Source organism: Caloenas nicobarica, chromosome 4 (assembly GCF_036013445.1).
Source record: "Caloenas nicobarica isolate bCalNic1 chromosome 4, bCalNic1.hap1, whole genome shotgun sequence".
In the NCBI taxonomy this organism is placed as follows: Eukaryota; Metazoa; Chordata; class Aves; order Columbiformes; family Columbidae; genus Caloenas; species Caloenas nicobarica.
In genome coordinates, this window is record NC_088248.1 from 39161557 (window position 1) to 39186813 (window position 25257).

The following is a 25257-nucleotide window of genomic DNA, read 5'->3' on the forward strand; positions in this document are numbered from 1 at the left end:
CTGCTTGAGAAGTCGAGATATGAGGTAAAATGGGTATATCAAACAATTGAAATGCACAGCTGCAAAGTTCTCCATTAATTTTTGTGCATTTTAATATATACATAAAAGATAAAATACCAAATTCTTCCTGTTCAGAGTTGATGAGAAGCAACTCTCCTAAGACTTGATTACAGTTATTAAGGCATTGATTTAAATGCCTTTGAAGCAGGAATCTCTTTTAAGAGGAAAGTAATTTTTAAAATGTAGACTGATTTGTCAATGAAATGTTTTCAAAAGCATCTGAATGCCTTGGGATACTTTTGTGTCACTGAAAGCTGGTGCACTTCAGATTTCTCAGGACCCTGCTCAGAGGTTTGCTATGTTTTCTGCCTCTCTCGGACGAGAGGTGGACTATGGTGTTGTAGTTCAAGGCAGCCTCTTGAGTCAGATGATCTAGTTCACAGCTGCTGGGTTCTGGTTCTTAATGAGGTCAATGGAGGGAAGTAGGGAAAACGTTCAGAGTGACTCGTGCTTCTGTACTTACCTTTCTCCATTGCCTACGTGGGGTTCGGCAGTTAAGGAGAATCACTCTCATAGTGTATAAGTTTCTGTTTTTTCAAGGGAGGTGGGCTGAGCATGATTGTCAATGCCTATTTTGGAAAGTGAGAGAGATGTTTGGCCTGGACAAATGAATGGAATGTCCTGAGAAAGCCCACATGGCCTGAGGAAAAAAAAGACGACCTGTGATCAGATGATGTGGGAGCTTGAACCAAGTTAAACTCCGGTTTTGCGTTTGCCTCGAGGCTTTTGTATTGCAGATTCCTGTCTTGAGTGATTCTGTTTGTGTAATCATGGCTGTGGGCACTTGGAGTGATCACAGAAGAAATTAAAGTGAAGAAAAGTTCATGACTTTCTTAGACATTTGTAACCAAGCCAACATTGGTACCTAGTTCTCGCGAGTCTCAGCCTGCTGGTTTAGCTACAATATGACATCTTTTAAAAATTCATTTGAATGAGCTTTTTTTAAAGATGGAAGCATTAAGTAGATGTAATGTTTTACAATTTCCATTCTTTTTCCATTTTTCTGTTTAAATGAGACATTTCAGCATGTAATGAGTTTGCTTTTCATTCACTGGCATTTTTTTGCAATGCTGATTTGTAAGAAAGTGTCTTAAGTGTCTGAAATGTGTTATTGAATGTAGAAGGAAAAATAATGAGATAATTGAATTGTACACCTAGGGTTTTATTTTAACTGGTGTCACCTTCTGAGTGTAAATTGTCTTTTATAAGCTGTCTTCATAATTTCTGAAAGAGTTAGAAGGAATAGAAATAAAAAACCTTAAGGAATATATTTTTCTATAAAGCTGTCATATTTTTGACAAAATAATCAAGTAGCATTTTTGGCAGAGTTTTCTCCTGTGTGGTTCTAATGTAAAAATCAAGCAGAACGACTGGGATGATTTGACATGCACTTTTTTAATGGATATGCTGATTTAAGCAGTTCCTATTGCTCATTCCTGCCCGAGTTCCTGGCAAGAGAATGGAGACAAATGGCAGAGTCAGGGAGAGGGTCGCTTAAGCCAGAAGAACCACTTGTAATGCAAAAAAAATGCATCACAAACTGCGGCAGAAAATTTCTGTTAGAAACATATTGCTGCTCTCTTTTATTAACTTTACTTAAAGCATTGCTTACTGCCCTAACTGCCTCGTAGTTCTTAAAGAGAAATAAGCACTTTTCTTTCTTCTTTTCCCTCCCCATCATCCCCCTTTTGATTTTTTGTTCAGAAATTAACGTACGAGGAAAAAATGGCTCGTCGATTGCTGGGAGCAGACAGTGCTGCAACTGTCTTCAACATCCAGGAACCAGAAGAGGAGCCTGCTATACAGGTGCCACAGAACTCTACAGTTTCATAGGAGAATAAAAAATTCCTTTCAATTTTTCTTTTTTTACAGGCTGTGATTGCCTTAAAAAAAAAAAAAAAAAAAAAGTCCGACATAAGACAATAAATATACACGAGATAGGACGGTTTTGATTACAGAAGTCATATGTTATATATCAGTGAAGTAAACTGGAGAATCACATGCCCATTGCTCAGTTTTTCCATAAGGTTGAGAGTTCTCAAATGTCTGCTCTCGGCTTTAAACTCTTCCGTTTATCCTATTCTGTCCTGACCTTTAAGTCTCTCAAGGCAAAAACACATCTACTATCTTGAAACCATCTTTTCTTTATGTGTGTAATGTGCACGTTTTGGCTGCAGACCAAAAACACAACAGAAAGTCTGCTTGAAGGGCCAGGTACACATTCTGTGTTGTTCAGATGCCAGAGTTGCTATTTGGAAATGTGTAGCATTCGTTTGCTTATGTTACCACATAAAGTACTTTCTCCTGCTAAAAACTCTGCAAAACTGTCATGGGTTACTCTTGGTCTTCTTTCTGCCTCTTGATCTTTTTTCTACCCTTGCAGGAAGTTCGCTCTGTTGGTGCTTCTGTAGTGAGTCCTGTGGACATTCAAAAGGTTAACGTTTTCACCTTTTTCTGTCATGCTTTTTTGTCCGTTGATTTTTTTTTTTTTTTCTTTTCCTCTGTCGTCTTTGCCCTTTCCCTTCTGCTGCTCTTGGTCGATAACAAGAGGTCACATAGCATTAATAACTGGGGAGATACGGGCTGCCCTCCCTTCAGGGTGCTAAAGTCGTTCTATAAGCCTGATTGTCTGAGCGCAGGCAGCTAAACTGCAGTAACAGCGTGTTCCAGTGTCTGTCTGCCATTGTGTTAACGTACACTGATACTAACTGCCTTGCATCCAAATCAGCTGCTCTTTATATATACCACACGTACTTCATAATTTTATGATAAGCTTTGAGAGAACAAAGAAATTAAAAAGATGTTTGCAGTTTACAGAGGTATTTCACTTTTCTTCCACGTTTTACCTTTATTGAAGGTTGTGATTAGTTCTTTAACCAGTCAGCAGGAAGACTAGGTGACATTCTCAGATGAGAGGTGATGATGGAGGATGGGTATGTGAAAAGAGGCTATGTATGAGATATGTGTTCTACTGTCAATAAATGGCCAAAGGTCATTTGAAAGAGTGCACAGATTTCTGTTGACTGAGGAGACCATTGGCTAAAAAAGATTCCCCCCCCCCCCCCCTCCCCCCCACTTCTGAGCTTTCTTACATTCTGGCATTATCTTTGTTATCACTAAGATTCAAAGCAGGACTTTTGTACTGCAAAGTAGATAGAGTGAACAGTTCAAGAAAGTAAATACCTGTCTGTGTCACAGTAATGTTTCCCAGTATCAGAACAGCAAATTTAAACTAGCCATAGTGTTTTACACTGGATGAAACTTTCCTCTCTTTTTTCTATATGTTGGATGCTTTTATGACAAATTTTGGTTTTAAGGAAGAAGTGATACTTTTGGCCAGACAAAGGAGACCATGGCAACAGGAGTAAAGGGAGGCAACTACCATGGACTGCCAATGTTGCCATTTTCTCTTTTTTTTTTTTTTCATTCTCATTTTTACAGGCAACTATAAACAAAATCATTTTAGCCTTCTGGTGCAGCCTCTGATACAGTTCTATGCAAACAGCAGATGTGAACCATATGGTCTTCTGGCCATCTGGAAACAAAACCTACCCTAAATCTGCCTGTACCCTCAAGGAAATATTAGTGTGTTTCTTTTGTCTTTATGAACTGCTTCAGTATACTTTTATTACTATAGGCTTTTTAAAAAAATGGAAAGAAAGCAACCAATGACTTTCTTTCCCCTTATAAGTTAGACCTTAAGATAACATGAAATGCAATTTTTGCCTCATACCAGATGTCTCCATTGTTTCATAGGGAAGTTATTGGAGACAAAGATTATAGTGTTTTTCTTCAACAAGATACAGTTTCCTTTTATATGTAAAACCTTAATGGATTGTCAAAGATCAGTAGAATAAAAAAAAAACCACAATACATTAGGAACACATCTTGCTAAGCAACGTGTTGAAGCGGGGCATTAATATGTACCTTTCTTGTTTGACAGGAGTATAAAGTCTCCAGCTTTGAGCAAAGATTGATCAGTGAAATTGAATACAGGCTGGAGAGATCTCCTGTGGAAGAATCAGATGATGAGGTGCAACATGGAGATGAACCTCTCGATAACAGTATATCGCCGTATTTTGAGATAAAGCTAAAGCATTATAAAATCTTCGAGGGAATGCCAGTCACATTTACATGCAGAGTGATAGGAAATCCAAAGCCAAAGGTAAGAAAAAAAGGTAAACATTGCTAGAAATGCTCTGAAGAGTTTGGAGTTGGTATGTTAGTCAGCTGTATCTTAGAGGAACGGCAGATATTCTCTCTTGACAAGGACTTCTAGCTGGTGTAAACTGTCAAATCTCTTTTGACATTGCTGGAATTATTTAGATTTATACTAGGCAAAAAATCCTACTGTGAGGCATCGCCTCTTATTACTCCCTCCTGAGACTTCACCTCAATTATTTTACCTAGAAGTAATACTTTGTCATTTTCAGAGTTACCCGCAGGGTCCACCTGTACCCTAGAATGCAGCACAGTGCTACAAGCCCCCTTGTGAGCTGGCACGGTAGTCCCCAAAGCAACCTCCTCGGGTTAACATGGGCAATTAGCTCAGGCACAGCAACGTGCTTACGCAAAAATATGCTGCTTCTGGTTCAGGAGCCAGTGTGGTATCTCTGCATTCTTCAGTGTTGCAGAGTTTATATCTACACACCCTAACAAGACTAAATTTTATTGGAAGTTAGAGGAAGGCCTAATAAAATACCATAAGCTCCCATATATCCCAACAGCAAGATGAGACATGCTGGTGAGGTTTTAATGAGTGAGCTTCTGGGCGAGGGTTGGGTTTGGGAAGCATTTCCTTTTAGCAAATGTAAATGTACCTGTTGCATGATGTCAGTAGCCTGGAAGAATGCCTGCCTTTGGTAGGTTGTGCTTAACCATTTCAAAAATTGCTTGGCAAATTGCTTGACTCATTATGCAGCAGGCAGAAGCAGGAGCTTCTTCAGCTTCCTTGCCAAAGCCAGTTTCTTCCCCGTGAGGGCCTTGCAGCTCTTACAGTGACCTCTTGTGGACAGGGGCTCTTTTCCTCTTAGACAAGATCAAAAACGCCGTATCTCTTGGATGGGATCTTCACAGCAGCAGCTGCATCCAAATCTCTCATCTAGTGTAAGTTTTACAGGTATTTTGAACAGAGATAGATGCAAATGACTGACTTTAAATGTCCTATGATATAGGTGTACAATACTGCACAAACTGTAAAAAGAAAAATGGTCCTTGGCAGGTAGCACAGAAAGAACAACAGAGAACTAGAGCTGTGTCTACATCAGCAAGTAGTGCAGAGCAGAAGAAGCAAATCTGTGGAATGAGAAATCCATCCCTGCATGCATTTCAGGAGGTTTTACTTCAGGCTAGCTCTAATCTCGTCCCACAGTCTGAAGCAGATGCAGCACATTAGATGTGTTCTTGGAGCACATTTTCTGGCTCAGTTTCATCTGAAGAGAATCCAATTCTGTGCTCCAAGACCACAACGCGATGTGAACCACTGCAAAGTAAGTGGGGCTGATTGGTATAGTCATATCAAAAAAGCACTCCTGCTTCAGACTGAAGGCACACACTGAGAAGACTAGCCCAGTCTGACTGAAACCAAACCCTGATGTCCGGCATTGCTTTTGAGATAACCGTCCAGGAGAGCCTGTCGTGCCGAAGAAGGGTGGAAGACAAATGGGTTCATTGGTGCTAGAGGTGCAGTGTGCTGGAGAGGGACTCTTTTTGCCTGAGGCTTATGACTAAATTGCTGGATCATCTCTTATGAGTCAGTCTTAGCCAACATAGCCATTCCCTACTTTTCACAGTTTCCAATTAAGGTTTAGTTTCACAGTCATCTTAATCTGATGTAAGACAGATGAAAGAGGATGTCTCCTTTCCCTCACTCTCCTTGTTTTGGCATTAGGGATTGCACAGCCAAGAAACCACGCTGCTAGTACTTCCCCTGAAGCACAGTGTTGTACAGGAGTATCTGATGTGAATGCACTCTGATTCAGATACGATGTTCTGTTTTTCTGCAATGTCAAAGCACGCACATTAAGAAGCGATTTGCCTCTTGCACCTGGGACTGTGACCCTTTATTCCATTCACTTGCAGATGCTCTGTGCGATTTGTTAAGTTGCTTGGGATGGAACCAATTTCAGTCCTGCTGGATGGCTACTTGTTAGCTGGGCTTTGCAAATGTCAAATCTTCCCCTCATCCTCCGGACCATGCCAAGATAGCAGTTTCAAAATGCTCGATGGCTGAGGGCTGCCCTTCTGCTGTCATTTGTTGAAGCTGGAAGTGTTGCCCCTGAATCAGTTCTTTACTTTGGCAAATGAAAAGCTGGAAATAATTTACTAACTTGAAGCTCCTCCCTTCTAAGTATTCTGGCAGCTCTGCCAAGGAATGGTTTTGGGAAGGACTGTAGTGTTTCTAAAATCTGGCATTCATTACAAGGGATTTTTCTAAGCGGGGTTATTGGCTTGATTATTTTTTCCCCTGAACATGCCATGTAAATTGAATACTGATGTGCAAATTCTGTCTTCATAAATATGACTTTTAAAATCTGAGTCTACTTTTGTTATAACCTTCAGTGTAACATAAAACTGTTTTCTCATTAAAATGAGAACCTGTGGTGATACAGGAGGGACTGTGGAGTACTTCTTTTTAAGGGATATTTCCCTTCAGAATTAGGACAATGCCATACAAAAGGTTGAGACATGAATGTTGCGTAAAGCTTGTACTGCTCACTCTTCACATGGCTGAATATAATTCTTAGTGATTAAAAATGCCTGTGCTGCCCAAGATCAAAACCCCTTTTGTACTGTGTATTCCATTGTATTCCCAGTCATTACACATTGGTTTCTGAAAATCTGGTGCAAATAAAAGCAATCCAGATGCAGCATTTGGTGCTTACGTAGCTTAATGGTACATTTATTAAAAGGTATCCTAGAAAGAAAATACTTCACTGCGAGGGCCATTTTCTCCAGCAGTAGTAGTTTCACTTATTAACTCTATGTCAGATAAAGGTAATATTAAGGATTTACTACTCATAAGTAAAAACCAGTGATGCCAATGCTTTTAAACGTAGTGGAAGTAAGTATTGGACAACACATGCATGATGTTTGGATAGCTGGTTCAGTTGATATTTGCATGTATTTCCATGTAATAATTCCTGGCACGTCTCCTGATATTTCTGATAAGTGCACTGTTATTAAATAATTACTACTTAATGCAGTAGATTTCCAAGCAACATTACGACACATGTAAAGCATACAAGTTAAAACTCATTTTTTGCAGGTATGTCATTACCAGCATCCATTAGCATGTGTATATAAGTGATCAAATATCTTTTGCATCTTCAGTAAGTGCCCTGTCAGCAGATGAGAAGACATGACTAAATCTTTTGTTAGCACCAGAGTCTCCGCGAGGCTGCTGACAGACAAAATGGGAAACAAGTATAACCAGCTATGAGGAAATGAAATCATTTCTAGCTACACATAATGCTTGTTAATATAAAAACCATACACGGTAATTAATTTTTAAGGGAAATTTCCACTCATTCCCTCCAAAACATTCTCCATTGTGTTTTTGTGAAATTTAAAAGTATATCCTTAACTTTTCCCCCAAGGGAGTGAATTTAGAGCTTTGAAATGTTGGCACGTATGAAGAACCTGGCAGATTAAACTCTATCAGGAATGGTGCTTTGCTTTGTCGCTTCATTTTTACTGGAAAGCCAGCACCCTTTCCTCACTGTAAGACCTAAAGTCCCACCTCAAGAATTAGACTGAGGAGAATCTGTGTTTTCCTCATGCGAAATAGTCGCAGCTGTCACGCGACCAGGACACAGACAGTTGTTGTACTTTGTGCAGGTTAACCTCATAAAAACTCCGCAGGTTTCTGCACGGGTGATTTAAGGAACGCTGACCACCGCTGAGGTTGTGGAGTAATACACGCTTCAGAAATGACAAGTAAATAATGTTCTACTTAAATTTGGGTTTGGGGAGCTGACTACAGCCTTCCTAGAATAAAATTGTTCCCATATTCCTGTGTGTGTTTTCATGCTTACACTACATTTTTCTTTTGATTCCAGCAGATTTCACTTTGGGGTTTTATACTATTTTTAAAATATAGCAAAAAAAACCCCAAGACTTGGTCAAAATATTTGATTTTTTTTTTTCCCTCAAGTTTGAGGCATTAAAAGCACATACTTTTTTGTGTAATTTATGGATTATTATAAGATATTATTCTGCATACATCATTTTTTTGGCTCACCGAAAGCAGATCTTAGGTCAGCCAGAGAATAAAATTATGTATCAAAAGTAATGGAAAAGACCTCTGTTTGATAGATCATGTAACTGTTCTGTGCAGCTTGGAACTGTACTGGTGCTGGCGTGCAATTATCCAAGGCTACATACCTACGTGCTGACTGGTTTTGAAGTATTTCCCGTGGCTTGGTGAAGCTGTCCTTCTGCAGCCGTCTGTCACATCGGGGTGACACTGCTGGATTCGGTCAGGCGATTATGCTGAGCACACGGACCTGCTCCTGGCCAGCGCCAGCAGCTGAATCCCCTTCTGGCTTTTTGGTCCAGTCAGCACAATGGATGTGAGACAAAGCTGGTGTTTCAACAATGAGGTCATTACTTCTGTTTCATTCACCATTGAATTAGCTATTTCTATAGTCACCTCGTTTTGTGTTTTTATTTTCAGAAAAGAGAGCAATAGCATCCTTAGGTTCTTTCTGCAACTTCTTCAGATTTAAGTGAAATAAAAAATTGAAATTAGTCATCTTCTCTGGAACAGAACTTTTCTTTATAGTAACGTCTATTTTCAGTTCTCAATGTTCACCTCCGGTTCTGTCCTTGGGATGTGTACAGCCCTAATGCCCCTGTAATTTTCTTCGGTAAATGTTCATGCTGCCATCTTTCTCTTTGAGTGATTGCGAACCTGTAACTTGTCTTTTAGTGAAAGTGCTTCACCGAGTGTGGTTCTGCACTTTTACTAGGTGATCGAACTGGTTTCCTTTTCATGCTCTCCAGAGAGGTTTTCAGCAGTTAAGATTCGTTAATGCTGGTAATTGAGAAATTATGACAATGAGCACCCGCCTCTTATCAGCCATGCCTTGTTTTTTTCCGGCAGATTTATTGGTTTAAAGATGGGAAGCAAATTTCCAAACGAAGTGATCACTACCGAATTCAAAGAGAACCTGATGGAACTTGCTTACTGCATACTGCAGCCTCCACCCTGGATGATGATGGGAATTACACTATTATGGCTGCTAACCCACAGGTAAATGAAGGTTTGGCTCCAGAGCAAACATGCTTCTGGACATAAATCCTCAGAAAACTATCTCATCTTACGTATGCATGATTTAATTAAATGATGAAGTCACCGTAGAGTACGTAAGTTAGATTTCTGTTTTCATCTTGCATCAGTAGGGTGGGACCTTTCTATCTCCAAGAGATTAGCAACTCAACAGCAGGTTTTTTCCTATGGTTTGAGGTTTCAGAGGGGAGGGGTGTTGGTTTTTAATCAGTGTTCAACCATTTGTTTCAGCTGATAACATCTCAGTATCCTAACTGAGCATGGAGAGCACACACACTGGAAAGGGGGGCTGAATCCAGTTTACCAGCAGAAGTAACCAAATCCAGCAATTTAATTTTTCTTCTGTTGACACTAGTCATTGACTGAGGCCAGCTTTTTGAAATGAGTGGGAGCATATCACACCTCAACATGTCCGCATTAGGCAGTGATGGCAATTCTGTAAGGCAAAAAATTCTAGAGCTTATTATGTAGGGGAGAAGTCTACTGTGTTGATCCCAAAGTCTTAAACACTGTTTTTCTGAAACACAGTGTGTTACTGGTTTTGCAATATTACTTGCTCTTTGCAGACCCAGTACAAGAGCTGAGGTGCACAACAGAAACCCAACAGCACGTTGGACACAGCTGAACTTGCAGCACATGGATCCTATCGAAGTAACTTTCAATCCACTCTCCCTACAGCACAGCACAGCAAATTGAGGGGAAAGATTTGCACATGAGAAACTAAGGCAGTAACATAACTTAAGGGATGTAACAAATTATTTTCTTCTGTAGCAACAAATATCTTGCCAAGACCTGGCCTGCAAGTAGAATCACACTGTAAAATAGCGAGCTGTATCACTGAGACAGAGTTTAATGTACGCAGGAGTGTTGTGCTCTGTTATGGAGGTTGCTTGGTTACTGAGCGTGACACGGCCCTTTCTGCCTTGCTCTTTAACTGGCAGTCCCGCTCATATTGCAGCGCGCTTGGGAACATATGGGATTGTACATGCAGACGACACACAAATAGCAGCTTTAGGCTAGATCGTATGAATTGCTGTGCTTAAACCTAGATAGTTTAAACACTTTTTCTACACAAACTTTTTCTATACAAATAACAGAAGTGAAGAAATAATGAAGAAATAGCATAAGGCCAAGGGAATTCTTCAGGCTGGGAACTTTTACACATAGACGACCATTGCGTTAAAGCATTTGGTACTATTTAAATTGTGGAAATTCACAGCAGGTTTAAATATGATAAATAAATACATCCGTGTTCAAGGTAGGAAGTGAATCCTGTTCATCTTCCTCTAAGTGTTGCGTTAGTGCACCTACAGAGTTTCCCTATGTAGTGTTACTGCATGATCCAAAATCTTAGAGACCTTGGCGAATAAACTGCCTTTGCGTTTGGGCGCTCCGATCTGTCCCCAAATAGCTCATATGAGGATACTTAGGGCCCTCCTTTTAGTATTTGTCAGTCCGGGTAAAGCCCATTTGATGACACAACAGGGAACTAGGTTATCAGCTCTGGTCATTGGTGACACTCATTTGTGGACTTTTAGATGTACTAAAATGAGACGGTTTTGTATTGTTCTTAGTTTTGGGATTGAAAAAGCCATTTTGTTAAATAATAAAATTCTGCATCTGTGCTTTTTTCCCTCTTTGGAGAAAAACCAGAAGCATCTTCCTCTAGCTCCCCTAAACAAACCATCTGTCTGTTTCACCAAGCCCGTTCTGTTCTTTCTTCACAGTGGATTTCCCAAGCAAACATACTTATCTCTTCCACTATTTGCTTGCTTTTACTATGCGTTTAGCAGTATAATGGAGGCAAAGAAGGGCTGTGAGTTTACGTACTGGCCTTTCACATTCAAAAGATCTGGATTCCAATTCTTTTAAGTCATACGGAGCAGAAATAATTTTGGCATAGCCTCCTCAATTCTAATGGAAAGTTGTCCACATCTCAAAGCTATCACAAACTTAGGCGAATTTGGCAACCTTTCCTCAAGCAAAGCGAAACACGTAAATATGAGGGAGCCTCCATCAGGATTCTGATGGACTGGTAGATATTTGCTCAGCTGTTGCTGTGTTTTGGTCATTGCTATTGGAACCACCGAACTACAAAGCAAAAAGGCTGATAAAAATTCATTTTTATTAAAGCAAAAGGATCCAGTTCATTAAAGCTCTGCCAGTTTATGCCATCTCACGATCTGGATTAATATAATACAACAGGATTTACGTATGTAAAGTGACATGTATGCATGTATGTACATACATTTATGTATGTAAAGTGACAGCCGTGGCTGTCATCCACGGTAGCTCATACAGCAGGAACCATTGCCTGCGGTGTGAAGTGCAGCGTTCTGGAATCCAGGTCCTAACGCACATCTGGAGGTTGCCATAAAATTTGCCGTATAATTTAATCTAGAGCAAACTGACCCTGGGCCTAGAAAAACACAACCCTGTGCCTGTTGTAGACCTTTACTTACAAGTTATGTCCCTTAACTGATCTCTTTCCATGAGCTATATGGGCTCGAGTCAAGCCCTTATTTTCCATTCTCTCCACATCTTCGCACTGTGCACCCAGGACCCAGGCTGGATTTCCCTTATTTTCTAGGCCACCTCCTCATGAATTACTTCCCACTCATCGCTTCCGTCCCATTCATCCCATGACTTTTCCAAATCTTTGGCTTCCTGCTTGTTCTTCCCTATCCAAATCCTTTACTGTCCTTTGTGTTGCCATTTGTGATGCCTTCATGTATTGAGATACACTGGAGTTATCCCAAAATGTGTTAATTCATCACCTGCCAGAAAAATATTAATATGCACTTGTGCCTAAAATAAAAATGTATTTGTTCCAGATGTCTTTAATGGTCTTGCAACACACACATAAAAAAATCTTTCGCTTAAGAAATTGCTGCAGATCATGCACAATGGCTTATTTTAACACAGTATTTTTCTCGAGGACTAAATGGGTCATGGGAATAAAAGCAGGACACACAGACTTTAGTAGTAGTAACTAGCAAAGTTACTATCCAGCAGTAACGCAAAGGTCACAGCCATTCGAAGGCTGCTTGTGACCCCAATGAAACTGATTTTCCATGGGCTTTGGCCAGTTGTCAATGAACAGGTATTTGCAAACCCCGAATTACAGTGACAAAAATATTTGTCACTTTTACGATGACATGCTTGAGTGTGGAGCTCACAGCTTAGACCCGAAGTTCATGCAAATTTAATGTGGATGTTCCAGATGGAACATTCTAACCGTGAGTGTGTTATAGGCACAATTATTCCACTGGTCCTGGGTTAGATGGGAAGCTAACAGTTTAATATCAGAAGGTATCTCGACAAATCATTTTCAACGGCTTTGTGAAAGAAGAGGTTGTATTACAGACTCTCTAACAGGTGGGCAAAAAATAAGAGATTGGGTTGAACGTTTAGTACTGTTACGTGCTTTAATGTCTGGTAATGTTCTTCCTCTCCTTCACCATAACAGGGCAGAGTAAGTTGCACGGGCCGGCTGATGGTTCAAGCTGTAAATCAGAGAGGCCGCAGTCCTTGGTCACCTTCTGGTCAGCCTCATATAAGAAGGTACTTGATGCCTTTTGCTTTTGGTTCGTTATTGGGTTTGGGTGTTTATTTGTTTGTTTTTCTTTTAATAATACATGTGTTGCAAAATTATTGTGGTAAGATAAATAATGTGAAGAAGGTAAGTTAAAAGGATGGAATTCAGACAGAAATGTGACCTCTGCTATCTAAAACTTTCTGCCAAGTTTGCATACTTAGAAGTATAAGCAGCCTCTGCGATTACATTAGTTTTAAGTATCTTTAATTTTGCTTGTCTCCTCCTCCTTTCTTTGTGATGGTCACTAATTACTCATCTCCAATTACACTGTCAGTTGTTGGGAAGGACTTTGTCACTAATGTTTTTTAAAACCTCTCACCTGACTAGGGTTCTATCAGGAATCTGTACTTTCTGCAGCTTTTAATAATTATTAATTTAAAGAAATAGAAGAAATAACTACATGCCAAAGAAGTTTATTAGATTTACATTATAAATATTTTAGGATTTCAGTGATTTCAGTTCAGATTCTTATAAGGAATTGTGAGTCAGAAATAAAGTATTAAACTTATCTTTCGTAAGTTTACAATTATTCACATATGAAACTTTGGTTTATGTTTTTGGACCATATAAGGGAATTTTCCCTTCAAATACTTCTTTTTTTCATTCCCCGAAGCATTTATGAGGCTACTTAGCACAGCTTAGACATCTTTAGACAATACAAAAAAATTCTGTTTGGTTACCCAAACAGAACTGCTTTCAGGGGAGTATGAAAGCTCCGGTTTTGGTTTCTGCTGTGATGAGGCACATGTTTTACTCCATGGTCACAATGGCCACAGAATCTCAATATTGCCCAATCGTAATACACAGATGTAATTACATAGTCAATGTGCAATAAAGAAATGATTCCTGTAACAATTAGCAGTGGTAGTAGTACGATCTGTAGGACTGCTGTGCATCAAACAGGTTCTCTTCCCTGCTCTGATTGCTAGAAAGTATTAGGAAGTCAGGTTGGTTGCTTAAAAGATCTTATCAGTCTTATTCCTGCCCAGAACAAACTGGGCTTCCCGCAGTCCTGAAAGCATTTCCCAGCGTCTCTCACCGAGGTGTCCCGCCAACTCCCCTTCTCAGCCTTCCCGTTTAGGCCTGTTAAGCCCAAAGCTCAGGCTGCTTATGGCGGGGAATGTCCTGCCACCAAAAAAGCTGTGTCCCTCTGCCATAGCCTGTCCAGTAAATGAGACACTTGACACCTGCAAATAATAGGTAAAGTGAAAAGTCTCTGTTAGTCCCTGTAGGGAAAAGCTGCCATGAAGAGTCAGGTTTCGATGGGATTAGTCTGTGCACACAGGGTGAGAAAGGGGAAACACCTTCATAAACGGGGAGGGGGACGGGCTGAGGGGTGGGTGAGAGCAGCGAGCAGCTGACGCTGCTGCATCTTTCTATGGAATGAAATGTGGGTGTTTCTGCAATGGGCAGAACGCCGGGGTGGTAATGGAGGAGGCTCGTTTTTCAGTTTCTCCAAATGCAATCAAAGTCCAAGGCCACTTACAGCCTACTTTCTAATTGAGACAAACACTCAGGCAGCCACTATTGTTTTGCTTGGGTGTCCGGTAGAGTAATGAATTATAAAGATTTCCATATAGCAGTTTGTTTAAGATTAGGGCAATTGTTGCGGATTCTTATTTCCTGTAAAATGACCACACGTGAAGGGCTCCTTCTGGCATGTTCACTCAGGGAAGGTCTGTTTCTGCCAAGCGCCCAGCACAGCGCTGCTGCTGTCCACCGACATTCCCCACTGCTCCCACCATCCGGTTCTCCCCAAGACTGATGAGATGGGAGCACGTAAAACCGACCTCAGACAGACAGACTCCCACCGTCGGCTTTTCTACCGTAACACACCGCAATACTGTGCTCCCCCATACGCTATAATATGTGCCACATATATTGCCATATACTTTTGATAAGTAGTAGTCCTGTGGCATTACAGTATTATTTCTATAAACTTTTCTGCCTGAGAGCAACAAAACCTTTTTAATACCTTTTTTTTTTTTTAACAAGTGTAATTATTAGCTTAATGAACTTTATGACTTGTTACATTGTTGACAGGCTTTTTTCCTGAAGTATTTTTAATCTCTCACAGAATATGTTCTGGCAGAACTCTGGGTTTTGGCATCTTTGCTACATCACAGCCATTTTTCTGCAATGTGCTTAGCTTGCAAACGTTACCTTCTTAGCATTATTTTGGGGAGGGTGGAACTTTTGAATTGTCTGACATGTACAAAGCTTGGGCTCAGCTGCTCAGACAACGTGGTGCTCAACACTGTAGCCCCTGAGCTGTCTGGTGCTGCGCTGCAGCCACAGCTCCAAATAAATCATCTTAAAATGCATGAGATTTAAGTGAGATTTCAAAAATAAACATTCCTATTTTCCCTGTGCTCAATTAGAGGATTAATTTGAACTTAATCTCCTTTATCCCAAATTAGTGATCGTTATCATATGGTTGGTCACGAATTCTTCCGCAGCTTCTTGTTCGCTGAAGTTCCTAGTGCATTGCCCACGCTGACCCACAGAGTCTCCCCTGGACACATTTAGTACATGATGTCAGTATTGCTGAAACTCACCTTTGCAATTTGACACCCACATCACAGCTCTAAAGAACCCACAGCTAATCCCAGGGTATTCCAGTCTGTTGCAATTTGTCACTCCTACACATCTGAAGTACCTGGCTCTACTCATTACGTTATTTCTTAAAAACCACAAAACGGGTTTAGAATTAAAATAACCCCAGTTTCACACCTCAAGGTAAAGGCTTGAAAAGTGGTCTGCAATTTTAGAGGTACATTTACAAAGAGATAAAAAGAAATGCATTTTTAATTTCCAACTCTAGATTAACAGCATCCTTTCAAATCTGCAATTTGAAAACTTAGTTTCCACGATTCAAGAACATAGTATCAGAAAAAACAAAACATCTTTGGTCACAACTCCGGAAACTCTTAACCTTTTTGTTCTCCATTTTGTTTGGTGTTATCATTTGGTATTTTTTTCACCCAGTTTTGACCAGTGCTGCCTTTTTATGCAGCTGCAGCTGTGAGACAGTGGCTCTCTGAAGAGCTGCCACACTTTGGTGCTACTTCACCTGTTTGGCTCAGCCTTGCAAGGAATTGAGCAGCACTTACCTAGAATCATACTTGTACTTCATTGGCATTCTATCAACAGTATGGAGGCAGGATGCATGTAAATATTACAAAGGCAGATGCTGCATGGTTTGCTTGCACTGCGTAGCTCTCAAGTCACTAGATACCATCCTTCCCAGGTGAGACTGCAGAACTAATTTAAAAAGATAGGAGGAGAGTTTTTCTCTGTTCCCATCCATCTTCCGTCCCTGTTACATGCACATGAGGCATCTAAGCCATCAAAACTGGCCAGGAACTCGCCAGTGAAGCACAGCCTTGCTTTGGAGCTCTAGTGCAGGAGCTGCTGAAGTAGCTTGAGGTGTGTTCAAGCGGCAAAAAATATTAGGGGCTTAAGTCCTGGATTTAGGCACTCAAAGAGCCTTTAGTGTGCGTGAAGAACTCCAGTCTGTGTTCCCCTGTTCAGTATCTGCTCCTACTTTAATAGCAGTAGGCGCAGGATTTCCCCCCTCCACATTTGCCTTTAGTTACATCTGCGGGAAGCCTGTGAGGATCATTAAAAAGTAAAATGTTATCTAATTATGACAGATAAGGTGATGACTGGTCAGAGTTCAAACAGAGCAATAATCGAGAGAAGGGTGACAACAGAGAAGGATGAAAGGAACCAAATTTTCAAGCAACTCTAATTAAATTTAACCTCAGTGAAACAGAGTGTGCAGCTGGAGTGTTTATCTTCTATACAGTAGTACAGCATCTTGGTTTTCACTTGTAACTGCTGGGGACTTTAAGCCTTTTTGTGTCATGAATTATTTCAACCTAAAGAAACACCCAGTAGAAAACACAGTATAGCCACATATACTGAAGCAAGCACATACTGCAGCCAATGGCCAAACCAGAAACACTGGAGAAAGTTAACAGAAAATGGAATTCAGGAAAGAATTTCACTGTGAAGTCTTGTGGAAAAAAGCCCTCTCTGAGGATATTTGATTAGCTCTTCAGTGCAGCAGGGTGCCAGGGTGGGCAGCAGTTGGCTCTAGAATGGAATCCACCGGAGCTGATCAGGCACTGACAAAAACTGATCTAAAATTTTGTTTCAATTACAAGTTTCTTTGATCACTAAATCACGCAAATGCAATAATTCTAATTTCAACTGGGAAAAACAAACAAACAAAACATTTCAACAAGGAACCAATTAGAAAAAAGTTTCAATAGAGTAAATTAACATGCAAGAATAGCTGATGCTGAAAATGGATTGATATCATGGAAGCTTAAGGTGATTGACACTGTTTCTGGGAACAGGAGATATTTTTCCTTCTCTTTTTATTAAACTTTTTACAGTACCTTTATGAAGAACAATTTAACAACCGAAGTTTTTCTTCCTACTGCTCACAAATGAAATTCTTATTGTTTTGACACCACAACTTGGTGGCTTTGAAAATGTTCAAGAATATCTCAAACAAAAAACCTGTTAAATAAGGAGTAAATATCCACAGCACTTCAATCTACATAATTTTCTGTGAGGTCTTCAGTAGCGCAGAACAAGAGTAGATGAAAAATAAGTGTGATGTGAAAAGTCTCTTTTCAACGGAGAGGAGTGAGATTTTAGCTGCTGTTATTTTCTGAAAGGTGAACATAATTAACAAACAGTACCTGTGCCTTCTGGTGTCAGCAGCAGCAGTGAAGGGATTAAATACACAGGACACTAGAAATGAGGAACTGAATCTGTCTGCTAAGGCCTACTGACTTATTTTCCTTGTATTTCAGTGATGTAAAGACTAACTCTAAAAAAATACTATCAGATATGAACACATGATTATTACAAGCAATTATTCTGTAGCAAGATTGTTTTCTAGATCATATTTTGCCACAAGACGTGAATTAAATGAAAGTTGTTAATAAGCACAGTGTCATAATTAACTCAGTGTGAGGCAAATGCTACCAGTGTATGTGTGTAAATATGGAGTGATTATGGTATAGGTGAAAGAAGTGATTTAAAATTCAAAGCACTCTTATAAGTGATTTTGGTTCTTCTGATTTAGCAGAGAACAAAAAATAATTTACCTTTATTTCATGTTATTTTAAGACCACGATCTCGATCAAGGGACAGTGGTGATGAAAATGAACCAATTCAGGAACGATTCTTCCGGCCTCATTTTCTGCAGGCTCCTGGAGACATGACTGTTCAAGAAGGAAAACTGTGCAGAATGGACTGCAAGGCAAGTATGACGCCAGGGACAGCAGCCACCTTTCCATAACATGAGCTGACTCAAAAACCCAGTTAGTTTCTTTTTAAGGCTATTTTACCTATTGGCAGTTTCAGCAACTGTCAACAGGTTAATTAACCTCACTGCTTATAAGGAAGCTGACAACCAGTTTGCCTCCCCTCCAATGAAGGTGTGTCAAGCAAACCTTACAGCCCACAGTACACTGATTTTTAGAATTCAGCTTTGCTGGGGTGCGGAGGGAAGCAGCGCACACTATACAGCCAGTGTGCTTCTCCCTTTTAAGTCCTTTTACCACTTGAGTTTCAATCCCCCGTTAAAGTTTCGAACATTATAATCTTGATTTATGATTTTGCCTGACAGAATAAATTAAAGCTGGGATGAGTTCTGTTTCCTTTATGCTGACATATTTGGGAGAAGCTGTTTGTTTTCCAGCAGTACCCACAGTGAATGGCAGGGCTTTCAAAAGTACAAGACTTGTTCACACAGCCCAGGCATTAACTAGCGCAGGCGGTGCTCTCACTAGGTTACACCTGAGCAGAATGGAACTTAAAAGTTCAATAATTAGTCAGGTAACATCTTTTCGTCTGCAAGTTTTCTACAAGAAGTTAATCTAAAAAGGAGTATCTTCTCATTCCACTTGAAGAGCAAACAATAAAAAAAGACAAAAGGTGTCACCTTGCCTTTTGTTTGGCAATGTATTACTATTTAACTTGTAGCATATCTAAACACTGATCTTCCTTCAGTCACACCCATAAGACATCATGAAATTCAGGGAGTTGGCTAGAAAGTAAGTAAATATATACACCTGAGTCAATGTGTAATTCAGGGCAGAATTAGATCTTTAAATATTATTGTACACCTGCAGCAGCAAACAAAACCAATCTTCTCTGCAGTAACAAGTCAGGACTCCTCCAGTGTTTTGTATGTCTAAGACCATTTCCCATTATTCTGTTTACACTTAAGGTTAGTGGATTACCCACTCCAGATTTAAGCTGGCAACTTAATGGAAGACCAATTCGTCCTGATGGTTCTCACAAAATGTTGGTGCGTGAGAACGGGGTGCACTCCTTGATCATAGAACCAGTGACAGGCAGAGATGCTGGAATCTACACGTGTGTTGCCAGCAATCGAGCTGGTGAAAACACCTTCAGCCTGGAGCTCATTGTTGCAGGTAACATCTCCATGCTACGCTTCCCCACTGAGCACTGTAAGGGTAACACGAAAAAGGAAAATATAAGTGCTATCAGATGACGTGGTTGAGGGGTGGGGGGCAAGAAAAGGAAACCTGGTAGTTACAGAACTATAGTTTTACATTATATGGTGGCATAAGTTGACTGGCAAGTAACCTCTGTGCACACAGTTATGAAAAGAAGGATGTTGCCACAGGTGAGGCCACAAACCAGACTTTTTACTTGAATGGGGTTGTAAATGGCAATTTGTGCAGACCCGCATCTACCCGTGGGCAGCCAGCATGGTGTGATGTGTCTGTCTCACAGCATATTAGATTAATGCTGTTCCAACCTGCTGGTAGAGCAGTTCCTTCTGTAATTAAACGCTCTTCCTTGTATGGGATATGAAGGAGCACTGTTCAGCAAGCATTATGCAGCCAGTTTGTCAAGTCTTCATGTTCCACACTTCAATTCTTTAGGGGAAGCGGAGGAAACCACTCAGCTCTGTTTAGGGCTCACTTTTTCCCTATTAAAATACTGATGTGACTGTTTTCTTCAGATAAACCAGGATTGGACTTTGTGATTAATGAAGACAACACTCCAGTTTCCTGGGGTTTATATTTTTCGTTATCAGTTTTTAGCCTGTTGCTGAAAGAAAGGCTACATCTTCATAGACTAGTGTCAACATGAGTGCCATCTTTATTTTCACAGCTAAGGAAATACAGAAGGCACCTGTGTTCATAGAGAAGCTACAAAACACGGGCGTGACTGAGGGATTCCCAGTGCGACTGGAGTGTCGAATCTCAGGGGAGCCATCTCCTCAGATATTCTGGAAGAAAGAGAACGAGTCACTCACATACAACACTGACCGAGTGAGGTTAGACTGACTGGGAATAATCTCCCCATGTATAACTTCAATGATGATTTATCCTGTAACACAAGTAAAAACCTAGAAGGTTTTAAGAATGCTTTGTGTGAACACCAGCTCATAAATATTAACTAGTTATTGCAATAATTTATGACATTTACTCAAATTGCAGCCAGCCTGGTGGCAGAGCCAGAATTAAAATGCTACCTCTGTTTTCCAGCCTTGGACTTAACTATCTTTGCACTTCAAGCATGTGGCGAAGTAGTTTTTCTCTTCAAGACTTACAGAAATTTGCTGGTGAAAAGCAAGGCTCCTAAGTTAAGCTATCTGCTTCTCAGCAGAGACCTTGATGGATAGATTCAATTTATTTTCTATTCTAAGATCTATAAACCTTTCCTTGATATTTGATAACATTTTGTACGAATGCTTAAAAGCAAACTCATGATACATTGCAAGAAAAGGAACTCGTTGCTGTTATGACACAAATTATTGCTGTCCTTTTAAATAACTAAGAGTATTTCAGTACCTCGTTCCCCAGGGTTTTTTATCCCTTCCCTAAAAAGTCTGGGTAAGTTCTGGCATCCCTGCTACTCACATCAGATTTCCAGATGTCTTCATCTGAAATTGTGAAACGAGTTCCTGTATGCATTTTTGCTGCTTAGTTTTCAATACAGGATAATAAACTACCAAATTGTCAAATGTACTCAAGCTTTCATTTTCCTCTTGTTAATTTCAGAGGAAGTTCCACATTAATTAAAAATAGAGTCTAATTAATCTATGACTAGGATTGGGTCTGCTTATAATGATATTTTAAAATAGCCTATACTGTTTTGCAATTTAAACAGTAATTTTCTACTTTTCTTTTGTGCAGCATGCACCAGGATAACTATGGCTACATTTGCCTGCTTATTCAGGGCGCCACAAAGGAGGATGCCGGCTGGTACACCGTTTCAGCTAAGAATGATGCTGGGATTGTGTCTTGCACAGCCAGGTTGGATGTTTATAGTAAGTGACTTCAAGTTTTGTGGTCACATTAATCCTCTCAAACGCAACAGTTCCCTCAGTTTCAGTTTATCGACAGAATGGTTTACACTGGTCTCTCTTTCTTTTGTTTATAGTTTCTCCTCAATAATAACGATCCACATCAAGACAACAAATGCTCTGTCAAAGTACATTTCACCATCTTTCAGATACCTAAAGCAAAACAAGCATGCATGCTCTCTGTTTTTGCTTAGTGTATTAAATATAGCTAATTAACAACAGATAATGGCATGATTACGTTATTTTTGTGGATCATTATTACTCTTACTCTGCTAGCACTTCCCTAACCTTTTGTATTCTTTTGTACATCAGTCTGTAATACACCTCTGACAGCTACCAGAAGCGTAGTAGATGTTTTTATGGCTTTCTGCTTATTTATTCAGTTTGTTCCAAAGCAGCTTCTTAGAGAGTGAATGTTTTCTTAAACAAAAATCTCAATGGCAAGAATTAAGGGGGAGCAGGGGAGGTTGGAATTATACAGTCTGGTTTCTGGGGTGGTGGTGGTAGTGGGACTTGGGAATTAAAGACTTCCCGGCATTCTTGAGCATACAAGGGGTGGCAATGGCAGCCAAGTGATTTCCTTTCATACACAACAAATAACCCTTGAACAGGCCTCTCGCTGTAATATTAGAGCACGGAAACAAACCCCTTGCTGTCACCCTTCTCAGTGACACAAGGAAGGGTAGAAAGCAATGCCAAAAAGGCAAAGGAACACACACAGGCACTACTGTTTGTACCCAAGCTTGAAGGTGAAACTAGATGCTGACAATAAAAAACCACCACCACCAAGAAATGAAACAAACCTTTGATATAATGGTTTTCCGCTGCTTAGAAATTAGTATCGCCTTTACAAAGGGTTGATCATACATCTGGTACATGTGGTTGCACTGCCCAAGATGGCTAACAAACATGTTTTTCTTTCCTTTTTCACCTACAGCTCAGTGGCAACAGCCAGCTCAGACAACCAAGCCAAAGAAGGTGCGGCCCTCAACCAGCCGATACGCTGCACTGTGTGACCAAGGACTAGATATCAAAGCAGCTTTCCAGCCTGAAGCAAATCCCGTCCACCTGACAATGCAATCTGGCTTGGTAGAGAGCGATGATCTGTAGATCAAACTGCCGCTGCCATGATTTTCTTTCAAAGCAGAAACACTGAAAGCCATTGCCTTGACCAATGATACTCCTATGTCACTTTATGCAAAGGCAGACACCTTCAAGTACAAAAGATAAAAACAAACACAATAACCATATATTCCTTATTCATTATACCAAATTAGGATAATAGATAGATTATTAATAGAAATGTACACATTGCACAACAAATCACATTCACCAGTTCCTTATACCTAAGTTGCTTCAGCTCTTACAAATAACCCTTTTCATTAAGGCCAAAATACATGAGAGACAGATTTTTTTTCAGAAGAGAACACTATTTATCACTACGTGCCTTCATAAGCAGGAAGTAGATGCTATACAATCTTAATGGTGCAAGATGTTTTGTTTGAGATCATTAGATCACAAAGTAAATTAGAATGTATGGTTATCTATAGTTCTGAAATGGCAATGCATTCTGATAGCTACAATGAACAAGTGCAATATTGTAAGAATAAAACAGGAAGGGACAAGGAAGAGAAATGTAAGCAAGTGCTGTATCTCTGCCAACTGCTTTCTACTCTGCAATGGAAAAAATATCTTGCCTTAAATGCTGTTGGTACGGACAATTCTATAATACAACATTAACACTGTAATTTCAAATTCTTTTGTATTTTCCTTTTTGCCATCTAGGAGGAGGCTTACTTAAAACCATACAGCAAAGACAGTTTAAGCATAAGTAACTTAACCTCTTCAAGATAATGACAAAAAAGAGCTGACATGCAGTAACAGTCTACTCCAGACTATAAATATTGGTAACCAGACGGGGAAAAACCGCCGACAGTACGAACCACTGCAGGAGGTTCCTGCGAGGGTTGGGAGGGAGACAGGGCAAGAGGTTGAAACTCTCTATGGATTTCCTGAAGACAGTCTGTAACCTCATGATACTGCCATTCAAGAATCTGAAATTCTAAGGTGAGCTGAAAACTAGAGAGCGTATGTATGGGACGTTCGTCTGTTTAAAGCTTGTGTAATGTGTATGAGGATTTTAGAAATGTACAGTAAGTGAAAAATAGGTTGGGACTGCAATATGAATTTAAATGACAAGTATACACCACAGGTGATGAGCTTGCAGATCTGAGGAAGTAGAAAACGAAGATGGACAAAAACAACATCCAATTTGCGCTTTCTCTTTTTTTCTTCTTCTTAACATAGCATATGTGTCTGGTAGTTTTTATTTTTTTCTTCTGTCGACTGTAGGCAAATGACAGCTCTTTTAATGGGTTGAGTCTGTGCGATGCAGATCAAAAGCCTGAAGGCTAATTTCAGAATGCCAGGCAAATCCACATCCAACTGGAGCCCCACCTAAGTCAGCCCTGACTGGGTAGTTTTAAATTAGAACCAACTGAATTTCAGATGAAGGGGAGGGAGGGGGGGAGGGAGGGAGGGATGGAAGAATTACCAGGCCTGACAAGAAAAATGAGCATTTGATGGTACGAGCTATGATACTTTGCTATGAAAGGAAAACACTGTATTCCTTATATGAAGCACATATATGGTATCTTTCATTATTTATAATAAAAGTGTTGAAATCTTTTATCTCAGTTCAGTTATTCAGAAGTCCTGTTCTTAGGGTTTGGTTTTTTTTAAATTTTGTAATTGTGTACACCATATATTGCATTACTGCTATACGTGTATTGCTTTGTAAGTACACAAAGTTTGTTTTGTTTTTTTTAGTGACTAATAAACTTTAGCACATAAGGTAGTACTATTCTGGTGCAGGATATGACCAGTATGGGGATTGTTAATCTACATTAACGTCATAGTCTGTCATCTGGGAATAATCCGATTCTATTCTAGAAAAAAGTATGTCATATCATTTGCCAAATTTTTCTTGACTGTGACATGCTAATTTACTTTTTTTGTTTAGCTTCACTAGCATTATTTTGCCACCTTTTATTTGTATTTATAAAAAAATGTATTATCATTACTTTGGATTGTTGTGCTGATACGTGGGTTTAACATCAATAAATATTACACAAATAGAAAGTTTTCCTTCTGGTAAAGACTATTAACTGTTTCAGTAGAAGCATGCAAGTGTAAGATTTAGAAATTTTGAATGTTACGAATACAGATGAAATGAGGGCTAGATGCAGCATGTAAAAATGAGTAGAATTTATCAGCATATCCTGTTTGTGACTGGGAACCTTTAAACAAAACAGAGGAACATGACCCATAAATTCTGAGAAACATTTGGCAGATAAAAGTACTTGAAGCTGCTTTTTTTTTTTAATACATTAGAAAACATGCAGGTCTATTTTGTGTGTCTAGTAATTGTAATATGACATCACTTACAACTGATTCTAAGTAAAGGGCATGGTCCAAGTGCTGTTGAATTCATTTAAGAACAGCCATCTAACAAAGCAATATCAAAATTTTTTAAATTAAATGTTAATATTTACTCGTAAAATCCTGAATATTAACTATCGTCTCCTTCCTTCCTTTCTGTGCAAACTTACCAGGAAAGATGCGTGATGATTTTTTATTTTAGGTTTACATTTCAAGCATCGATTACTACAAACAGACTTATCTAGGCAATTAAGTGAGTACTGACATTAATGGCAATGCTGCAGCTGCAGTCAATGGAGTTCTGTCTGCTTACAGTCAATCTGTCTTTGGCTTAGAGACTGAAAAACCGAGACTGTTCTTGTGAGCTGGTTTTAGATGAGGTCATCATCACTTTTTGCCTCTGTATATATGTACAGACACACACTTAAGTTGTAAATCACATCTCTAAGCAGCGAAGTTGTTTTCATGAAAACATTCAGCTGTGCTGTTACTTAG

General features: G+C 39.7%; 1 protein-coding gene across 5 annotated transcripts in view; it reads left to right on the top strand.

Moving 5' to 3' along the window:
* PALLD (palladin, cytoskeletal associated protein) overlaps positions 1-24827 on the top strand; it is a 195647-nt gene extending 170820 nt beyond the window's left edge. For 2 of the 5 annotated variants that reach the window (XM_065633189.1, XM_065633188.1), the window contains 10 exons: positions 1765-1866; positions 2444-2494; positions 4004-4225; positions 9167-9316; positions 12822-12916; positions 18102-18234; positions 19207-19414; positions 20124-20289; positions 21152-21285; positions 22259-24813. In XM_065633189.1, the coding sequence (XP_065489261.1) occupies positions 1786-1866; positions 2444-2494; positions 4004-4225; positions 9167-9316; positions 12822-12916; positions 18102-18234; positions 19207-19414; positions 20124-20289; positions 21152-21285; positions 22259-22431 (1413 nt within the window). In that variant the 5' untranslated portion in view covers positions 1765-1785 and the 3' untranslated portion in view covers positions 22432-24813. Of the gene's footprint in view, positions 1-1764; positions 1867-2443; positions 2495-4003; positions 4226-9166; positions 9317-12821; positions 12917-18101; positions 18235-19206; positions 19415-20123; positions 20290-21151; positions 21286-21398; positions 21450-22258 lie in introns of all 5 variants that reach the window. The other 3 variants (XM_065633187.1, XM_065633184.1, XM_065633185.1) reach the window with 3 other exon arrangements.
* Positions 24828-25257: the final 430 nt, after the last annotated feature.